Source organism: Oryctolagus cuniculus, chromosome 16 (genome assembly GCF_964237555.1).
Source record: "Oryctolagus cuniculus chromosome 16, mOryCun1.1, whole genome shotgun sequence".
Lineage (NCBI taxonomy): Eukaryota > Metazoa > Chordata > Mammalia > Lagomorpha > Leporidae > Oryctolagus > Oryctolagus cuniculus.
Window position 1 is genome coordinate 64,720,105 of NC_091447.1, and position 8,994 is coordinate 64,729,098.

General features: G+C 63.5%; 2 protein-coding genes across 2 annotated transcripts; one reads left to right on the forward strand and one right to left on the reverse strand.

Moving 5' to 3' along the window:
- Positions 1 to 10: 10 nt before the first annotated feature.
- CIB3 (calcium and integrin binding family member 3) lies at positions 11 to 4,357 on the reverse strand. Its single transcript, XM_002722091.5, has 6 exons — positions 4,193 to 4,357; positions 3,928 to 3,962; positions 2,860 to 2,971; positions 1,999 to 2,146; positions 1,098 to 1,293; positions 11 to 434 (listed from the first exon to the last, which is right to left on the reverse strand). The coding sequence occupies exons 1-6, from the start codon at positions 4,241 to 4,243 to the stop codon at positions 413 to 415; spliced, it is 564 nt and encodes a 187-aa protein (XP_002722137.1). The 5' UTR covers positions 4,244 to 4,357; the 3' UTR covers positions 11 to 412.
- A 2,747-nt stretch (positions 4,358 to 7,104) lies between these two features.
- Positions 7,105 to 8,823, forward strand: FAM32A (family with sequence similarity 32 member A). The gene is made up of 4 exons (XM_002722092.5): positions 7,105 to 7,266; positions 7,388 to 7,529; positions 7,703 to 7,756; positions 7,837 to 8,823. Exons 1-4 carry the CDS (start codon positions 7,193 to 7,195, stop codon positions 7,903 to 7,905), a joined length of 339 nt encoding a protein of 112 aa, XP_002722138.1. The 5' UTR covers positions 7,105 to 7,192; the 3' UTR covers positions 7,906 to 8,823.
- The last annotated feature ends 171 nt before the right edge of the window (positions 8,824 to 8,994 follow it).

Below are 8,994 nucleotides of genomic sequence, written 5' to 3' on the forward strand. Positions count from 1 at the left end.
GGTTGTCAACGGTGCCCGCCGGGTCAGGCACCTGCTGTGTGCCCAGTGCTGACCTGGCCCCGCCACGCCCACCTCCAGGGCTCCCAGGTCTCCCCCACAGGGGCAGGGGCCCAAGGACTTGGGCCATCGTCCACTGCTTTCCCAGGCCACAGTAGAGAGCCACTTCTGGCCTTCACAAGTGTGGAAAGATCTAGAAAGCAGCCCTCGCCTCCCTTTTTTTTTTTTTTTTTTTTTTTAAATTTTTTTTAAACAAACAGGGAGATCCCGGACCAGAGTGCGGCCGGTCCCTGAGTCACACAGCGTCGGGAGCCGTGCGTCCGGTGAGGCTCGCTGGCCTGAGTGCACGCCCAGGGCCCGGGCAGAGTCCCCAGGGCTCCGAGCGCGCGGAGGGCTCCCTCCCGGGTCCGCCGGCTCAGATGCGGATGTGGAAGGTGCTGTGAGAGAGAGAGAAGGCCATCGCGGCGCCAGCAGGGGGCAGCACTCCCTCCCCCCTCCCCCATCCAGGGCACCTGCTGCGGCTTCAAGAGCAACATTGTATCAAGGTGTTGGTTACTGCATCTAATTGAAGATACAATGAATGGGCCAACCGCTCAAAGCCGCACAGAGGCCAGGGCTGGGCCAGGCTGAAGCCGGGACCCCGACGTGGCCGTCACCTGCTGCCCCCCTGGGTACCCCCGGCACTCAGACGCGGGGACGCGGCTCTGCCTGGAAATTGCTAAGGGGGTGGCGGGGAGGGGCTCTGCGCTGCTCTCTCTAGGCCTCAGTTTGCACCTCTGCAAAATGGGTGAACCTGCAGGGCACCGGAGCAGGTGCGGCCCCAGGCAGGGGACCCTCTATGTGTCGGCGCTCAGGACCGTCTACCAGGGAACCTGTGGCTTATCCCAGGGGAAGGTGATCTCACGGGCTTGGACTGTCACAGGCCGGCGCTGTGGCCTAGCAGGTAAAACCATTTTAGCGCACAGCAGGTAGCCCCTGGGCTAATCCATGTTACCCTCCCTGTCAGCCTGGCGGTACTGGGTTCTGATTCTCCCGCAAGGCTGTCCAGGGACAGTTGCACGGTCTGCGGACTGGATCAGGCCGTGAACGCCGCAGGGCACCTGAGGAAGTCAGGCGCCCGCAGGATCATGTTCTGGAAGTCTTCCAGGGACAGCCGCCCGTCGTGGTCCCCGTCGGCCTCGTCCAGAACCCGCTCACACACGAGGCTCACTTCCTCGGCGCTCAGCTCCCCCCGCGTCAGCCTGCTCACCGTCTGTTCCAGGTCCCAGGCGCAGATGTAGTCGTCGTTGTTAAAATCTGCAGGGCGGGGGGTGGGGGACAGGCCACGGGGGCGGGGCTGGGCTGGCCCTGGTCGCAGAGACAGAACCCGAGGCCATGGGCCGGCCCCCGAGAGCCTGCCGCACAGCCTGGGTAGTCTTTGCACCGGACTTGTGCAGGGACCTGCTGGGAGTCTGACTTGTGGATTGCCTAAGTATTCAGCGCGCGCCTACTGTGTGCTTGCATGGTCTAAGTATATGTCACCCATCATTCAAAAAGTATGGCGTGAGCTACGCAGCGTGGGCTCTAAGTCCGCTCCATCCGGGTCTCCCACGCAGATGCAGGAGCCCAAGCACGTGGGCCATCGCCTGTTGCTTTCCCACAGCAGGGAGCTGGACCGGAAGTGGAGCAGCCGGGACTCGAACTGGGGTCCCTATGGTATGCTGGTACTGCAGGTGCAGCGCCGGCCCCTCCTACGAGAAATGAGGCCGCACCGCCTGGTGATGGAGGCTGACAGGCTGAGAGGGAACAGAGGGAAAGGTACCCCAGGCAGCGAGCGCAGCAGGTGCAAAGGGCCTGGGGCACACGGCATCTGCTGTGTTCAAGGCCAGTGTGGCGGGAATGGGGTGAGCAAGGGGCCAGGGTGGGCGGAGGAGCAGGCCGGGCCCCCAAAGCCCTCGGGGAGCCATTTGTGGTGGGCTCCATCTTGTTCCACGCCTCGCCTACCCCGGGCTGTGCACCCACCATAGATTTTAAAGGCATAGTAGGCCTTGAGGTCACGGGGAGCCATTTCGCTCATCACGGAAAACATGTCCAGGAAGTTGTGCAAGGTCATGTGCCCGTCGCCGTCCTCAGAGAAGACCTGGGCGATCCGCTGGCGGAAGGGGTTATCCTGGGCACCAGAGGGAATAACGGAGGCTAGCCTTCGGCCAGAATCGCCGGGACACCCCCATCGGCCCACCCTCAGCACCCGCCGCTCTGCTGGGCCCACACCTAGGGCGCCCTACCGCCCAGGCTCCCCAACAGGACTTCCGGGATCCACGCTCCAAGCCCCACTGGTCAACATGGCCACCACTTCCAGCTCCAAGGGCAGCCACGTGATCCCAGGATGGCCAATCCAGGATTGTCATTGGCTTAGCCACTGTGGATTGGCTCTGGGCAGAACACGTGATGCGAACTGACCAATCAGAGGCTGCCCTGGCTGGGAGAGCCTTGCTTTCTATTGGCTGTGGCGCTGAGGGGACCGGAAGCTGGGCTGAGGAGACCGGAAGCTGGGCTGACGGAGGGTCATGCTCCACCCCAGCTCCCTTGAGGGGCGTCAACAATGAGGCAAACGTGCGGCCATGAGGACCCGGCCTTTATACAGGGCTTGGTATGGAGAGAACCGACTCTCTGCCCCGCAGCAGGCCCCGGGTGGAGCCCCTCACAGCAGTGACCCCATCCTGCCCCGTCCCCAGCCCTCCATCTTGTCTCCGTGAGGCCGCTGCTGTGTGACCATGCCCAGTGTCCTGACGTCTCTGAGCCCGGCTGGTCACTGCTGAAATAATGGCATGGAGGGAAGTCCCCCTGCCGGTCTGCCTGCCTGCCCGCCCCGGGCCGACGTACCTTCAGCTCGGGCATGCCGCAGATCAGCTCGTAGGGCACCTTGACCTGCGGGCAGCTGGTATAGTCCAGCGGGACCAGCTGGGGCGCCAGGTCCTGGTACCGATAGAAGAGCCTGGAGCGGGGAGACGGACGCCGGGGAGGCGGGAGCCTCGGGCCCTCAGCTCACAAAGAGAAGGCAGCAGGGGTGCTGGGCTTTGAAGCATGAGTAGGAGTTCGCGGGGGACAACTCGGAGGAGGAGACCAGTACCTGCCTGCCTGGGACGCCTGCCCACCCTTCTCGTACCTTCCTCCCGTGATGGGGCCGAGCGCCCCGGGGTGCTAGGCGGTGTCTCCGAGGGAGCCAGGAGCCCCTGGGCCCTAGCCCCGCAAAGCCCCCTCCCTCGGGTTGGGATTCCGTGTGGCCTTGGGCGAGGGCTCCTCCCTCCCTGGGCCTCTGTTGCTCTGTCTGACGAAGCCAGGGGCGTAGGACCCCTCCCCTGGGACTCTCCTCTCCTCGGGGGGGGGGGGCGAGGTGGGCGGTGGTCAGCGCCGGCCTGTGGGAGCCTCAGGGTGACCCCTTGCGAGCTGGCCTCGTCCTCGCCCGGACAACGGGGCGCGTGGGTGAGAGGTGCACCCATGAATTATAAATGGCCCACGCGCCCACACACGTGGGGGCCATGTCCCCGGGTCGCTCGGCCGCTGAACCCCGAGCCAGCTTGGGTTTCAACAGCCCCGAGTTCAAGGCCAAGGTCTCGGGGGGCCATGCCCTGCCTAGACACCACCACCCCGACCCTGGGGAACATGCCAGAGCCTCGGGCCACCCCCCCCCCAGCAGCCCACAGCCGGCTCTGGACCCCCACCCCCACAGCTGGGGTCCCCGCCCCGACTCCAGGCCTGGGGGCAGGGGGCGGGGGCGTCTCCCCAGCTCACACCCGCTGGGCAGCTACCCGGTAGGTAACCTTGGGAGAAAGCCCAGGCTGCGACAAGGCTAGAAGAAGCGACTCCTCCCTCCGCGGCCCCTCCCCACGCCCGTGTCCCGGGCAAATGCAAAGACCCCCCTCCCCCAGCCATGACCCTGACCCCGCTGACCTCAAGATCTCCTTCCTGGTGAAGAAGGTGCAGTCCTGGGGGGATGGGGGGGAGAGACACCGACTTGGCCCCAACCCTGCTTCTAGAACCCTCCGTCCCCGCCTCCCTCCGGCCACACACCCGCCAGATGACCCTAACGCCCCCCGCCCCGACATGCACCTGCTCCAGAACCCCCGAGCCGGCCACACACCCAGATGACCGGCGCTGGGCCCATTTCGCAGATCTCCTGTGAGTCCCACTGAGGCCCTCCGACTGCTGCTCTCACCTGGAATTCCTCCAGCTGCTGAGGGGTGAAAACGCTCTGCTTGTTGCCCATGGCCAAGGCCACGGCCTGGACTCTCAGGTCCCTGCGTGCCCCGCTGACCAGCCCTCGGTCTCCCTCCGGGCCTCCGTCTGCAGTGCCAGGCTGTTGTGCACCAGCGTCTGGGAAAATACTCCTGCCCTGGCTGTCACCTGCCCACCCCACCCCACCCTCGCCCGATCCGCCCTGTCACCCCCCAGCCTGGGAGAGACTCGGGTTACAGCCAAGCTCGCTGGACAGCAGCCTGGACGTGTCCACGCCACCACCATCGGGGGTTCAGGGAGGCAAATCCCAGCCGTCTGCTGTGTGGCCTCGGCCAGGTCGCCTGCCCTCTCTGAGCCTCGGGGAGCTGGGGGTTAAGTAAGCGTCCGCCTCCTGGGGTCATTCTGCACATCTAAAGCACAGGTTGGGGGTTCAGATCAGCCAGCTGTGACCGGACTGAATCCTGAGTCCCGCCTGCGGCTGTCAATCAGACCAGGACTTGTCAGAGCCTTCAGGGTCCAGTGGGCACCGTGCACCCCCCAGGGGAGCAGCCTGTGAATACCCAGAATCCTCCTGGCAGAGACTCAGGGTGGACAGCTCTCAGCCTGGGGCCACAGTGGTGGTGCAGTGGGTAAAGCTGACACAGGCAGCACCCCACAGGGACGCAGGTTCTAGTCCCGGCTGCTCCACTTCCAATTCAGCTCTCTGCTGTGGCCTGGGAGAGCAGCAGAAGATGGCCCGAGTCCTTGGGCCTCCTGCACCCGCGTGGGAGACCCGGAAGAAGCTCCTGGCTTCGGATCAGCTCAGCTCCAGCCGTTGCAGGCATTTGGGGAGTGAACCAGCGGATGGAAGACCTCTCCCTCCCCTTTCCCCTTTCTTGTAGCCCTGCATCCCAAACAAACAAATAAACAAAGCTCCAATATAAGCGAGGGAAAAAGAAAGTCCAGAGAGGTCAAGCCACTTGCTCCAGGGCACACAGCATTGGAAGTGCCAATCTCCAAGATCTGTCTCAAGCAGCCTCTGAGGCCAGGCTGCTGGGCTGGCTGGGGGGGAGCAGGCTGGTCCATCTGAGTCTGTCCTGTCCGTCTCTGATTCCGTGCGGCCCAAGAAGGTCCGGCCGGACAGCGGGAAGTCCATTCTCTCAGGGCAGATCCAGCATTGGACGTCTGCCTGCTGCCCCCTGCTGGTAGGACTGGGAAAGGCCGCCGCGGTCCCCGTTTTTGGGTCCCGTCTCCCTGCAGGTTTGCCGACTCGACCGGTTTCTGAAGTCTTCACCCCTCTGCCCTCTCCTCTCCCCCACCCTCACCGCCTCCAAAACACGCTCCTGGAAAACAGGGAGCGACAGCCCCCAGAAATCCGATGCACGAATGTCCACAGTCTGGGCCCAGCGACGGGGCCGCCACGCAGGGGTGACGGCCACTGGCAAAGCCCGTGGCCACTCGCTGGTTGGGGACCAGTCACTGAGGGAGTCCTCGGGCCCCTGCCATCCACGCGGGACTAGGATGGAGCTCCCGGCTCCCGGCTTCAGCCTGGGCGCATCGGATGGTCCCCGTCTGCCTCCCTGCGGCCTCCAAGCCGGGACGCTGAGAATGAAGCTTGTATTTTGGGGACATCCAAAGCTTGTCACCATCAAGCTTCAGCCTACGGAGGCGACAGGGGTGCGGCCAAGAGGAACGGAGCCAACATCCGAACAAAAGACTCCCGTAGTGATGGTCCGACCTGGACTTGGCCCAGGTGTCGGCCGCAGGTGAGTGGACAGAGCGGATCGGGTTGCACGATGGGAGAAGGCGCAGAAGCGCAGGGGAATGAACTGTTAGGCCCAGCGAGAGGACGGAAAAGCCTCCAGCATCCGCCTGGAACACTGTTTCATTTATATGGAACTTTGGAAAACTGGTTTATTGATGAGAGGGAGAGAAGGAGAGAGGGAGAGAGGGAGAGAAATCCTCCATACGCTGGCCGCTGGTTCACTCCCCAAATGCCCACAGCACCTGCTGGGACGCGGCCCAAACAGCTGGCAGCTGGGAACTTAATCAAGTTGTTCGTGTTGAGTGGCGGGGGCCCGGTGGCCTCCTCCCAGCGTCTCCATCAGCAGGGAGCTGGCAGGGGGGGTGCGTGAGGCTGACACGGGACGTGGGCGTCCTACTGGGCACCTCAACCACATTTTTTTTAAAAGTGTCCTCTACCCCTTGTGGCCCCTCTATAAAATGAATTAATTAAATTCAATTTTAAAAATCGGGTGGGCGCCGGCCTGAGCTGCAGCCTGCGGTGCTGGATCTGCGAGTGTCGGATCGAGTCCCGGCTGCTCCACTTCCCACCCAGCTCTCTGCCGTGGCCTGGCAGAGCAGTGGAAGATGGCCCAAGTGCTTGGGCCCCTGCACCCACGTGGGAGACCCAGGAGAAGCTCCTGGCTTCGAATCAGCCCAGCTCCGGCCATTGTGGCCAATTAGGGAGTGACCAAAGGATGGAAGACCTCTCTCTCTCTCTCTCTACTGCTCTATGCAACTCTTTCAAATAAATAAAATAAATCTTTAAAAAATCTTTAAAAAAATTTAGTACATCAGCAGAGTTCAACTAATGCGGTCATTCACCAAAAGCTGAAAAATTAACGAGCACTGGTTAAGTTCACAAAATTACATCCGGGTATCCACCGACCGCTCAAATCGTGGCAAAAACCGAGAACGGGACCCCCAGCGGCTCCGAAAACACTCAGAAAGGCGAAGGGCTGCACGGATTCTACCTAGAGCCTCAGAGCCGGAAGCGGGTGTCCAAACAGGAAGTGTGGCGGGAGGCGAGTCGTACAGGACGCCGACGCGCCGGCCTCCTCGCCACGCCCCAAACCGGAAATGCCTTCAGAACCTAAGAGCGCATGCGTGTGGCCTAGTTCTACCAATCAGGAAGCAGGGGGGCGGGCGTTGGGGGCGGGACTAGCGTTTGCAAACAGGAAGTGTGGCATTCCGCCTTCCGAACGGCGGGCCGGCAGCCATGGAGGCCTACGAGCAGGTCCAAAGGGGTCCCCTGAAGCTGAAAGGCGTCGCAGAGCTCGGCGTGACCAAGCGGTGAGAGGCCCGGGAGCCCGCGGTGCCGCGCCCCCCGCCCGCCCCCATCTTTCCCGGGGGGCCTGGGGCGTCTGTCTCGTGCTCTCTTCACCTGCCCCCGTCTCGGTCTCCCCCCTCCCAGGAAGAAGAAGAAGAAGGACAAAGACAAGGCGAAGCTCCTGGAAGCGATGGGGACGAGCAAGAAGAGCGAGGAGGAGAAGCGGCGCTGCCTGGACAAGCGGACCCCGGCGCAGGCGGCCTTCGAGAAGATGCAGGAGAAGCGGGTGCGGGGCCGGGGGAGGGGGCTGGGCGCCGAGGGGACCCCGGTGCACGTGCAGCCGAGAGGTGCTGGATCGGGGCCGGAGGGCCGGGCGCGGGATCCCGGGTCCGCGCCTGGGTCCCGGTCCGACTTCCTAGGGAGCACGCGAACTCACGCCCGCGTCTCCTGTCTTTGCAGCAAATGGAACGGATCCTGAAGAAAGCATCCAAAACCCACAAGCAGAGGGTGGAGGTGAGGCCCGGGCCGGCAGGGCGGTGTGGGCGGAGGCGGTGGGGCCCCGCGATGACGCCGGCTCTCTGCTCTGTGCCCAGGACTTCAACAGACACCTGGACACGCTCACGGAGCACTACGACATCCCCAAAGTCAGCTGGACAAAGTAGCCCCCGGCCGCGCGCGAGGGGCGCCCCTGGGCGCCGCAACCCCCCATCCCCTGTCCCCCTCCTGGAACCCGATTAAAGCGAGAACGCCCCCCACCCACGCGACTGTGCGTTCTTGGAAGGGAAACCTTGGTAGTCTGGGCCCGGAGCGCCGCGTTTGTATCTGGAGGTCAAGGTCGCCTTGCCAGTGTCTGCCCCCCCCCATGAGACGGACTCCCCAGGAGAGAGGCGCTAAGACGGCGTGGGCGGCCTTCGAGGCTCCGTGTGGCTTCTGCTGCTCCATACGGGCTCCGTGGCCTTGCAGCTCTCCGCTCAGCACCGGCCGCTGAGACAGCTCGGGTGGCAGACACCGCTTCCGGTGAGCTGGAGTGTGAGCAGTACTTCCGGTGAGCCTGCAGCAGACACTGCTTCCGGTGAGCTGGAGGGGCAGCCCCACTTCCGGTGAGCCGGAGTGGAGTGGCAGCACTACTTCCGGTGAGCCTGCAGCAGAAACCTCTCCAGTGAGATTGAACAGAAGCAGCACTTCCGGTGAGATGAACAGAAGCGGCACTTCCGGTGAATTGCCACAGACACCTGAAACAGAAGTAGCACTTCCGGTGAGCTGGTTCAGGAGCAGCACTTCCGGTGAACAGCAGAAACCACTTCGGTGAGCTGCAGCAGTAGCATCACTTCCGGTGAGCCCGGAGCACCCGCAGCACTCTTCTTCCAGGCGCCTCTAATGGGTGTCCAGTGCCAAGGCAGACATTGCTAATCGATCGCGACGTTCCTCACCGTGGAAACCTTGGAGCACTGGTCCCTGAGTGGGCACGCGTGTGCTGTGATGCGGCGGCCGCGATGTTGGGAAAAACAGTGTCCGGGGGCCGCGCCGGGGCGGGGGCTGTCTGTGTAAAAGCCGCAGAATAAAGCAAAAGCGTCACTGAAGAGGAGTCTGGGCGTCTGATTGCCTGAGCCATAGCGGCCGGAGATGACTCCTGCCCTCTGTGCCGCGGGCTGGGTGCCCAGCGGGGAGCGCCTGACAGGCACCCAGCCCACCTGCTCATCCGGCGGGCCGGAGCGAAACCAGGGTCTCAGGGGAACGGCGGGAGGGCGCGG

Bases quoted from the DNA above. Each gene is read 5' to 3' on its own strand.
- FAM32A (XM_002722092.5), top strand. From the start codon at position 7,193: ATGGAGGCCTACGAGCAGGTCCAAAGGGGTCCCCTGAAGCTGAAAGGC. The intron at 7,530-7,702 runs GTGCGGGGCCGG...CTGTCTTTGCAG, and splicing joins AGAAGATGCAGGAGAAGCGG to CAAATGGAACGGATCCTGAA. The intron at 7,757-7,836 runs GTGAGGCCCGGG...CTCTGTGCCCAG, and splicing joins CCCACAAGCAGAGGGTGGAG to GACTTCAACAGACACCTGGA.
- CIB3 (XM_002722091.5), bottom strand. From the start codon at position 4,243: ATGGGCAACAAGCAGAGCGTTTTCACCCCTCAGCAGCTGGAGGAATTC. The intron at 2,147-2,859 runs GTACGTCGGCCC...TCTGGTGCCCAG, and splicing joins GCGGCATGCCCGAGCTGAAG to GATAACCCCTTCCGCCAGCG. The intron at 435-1,097 runs GTGCCCTGCGGC...TCTCTCTCACAG, and splicing joins CGGGCGCCTGACTTCCTCAG to CACCTTCCACATCCGCATCT.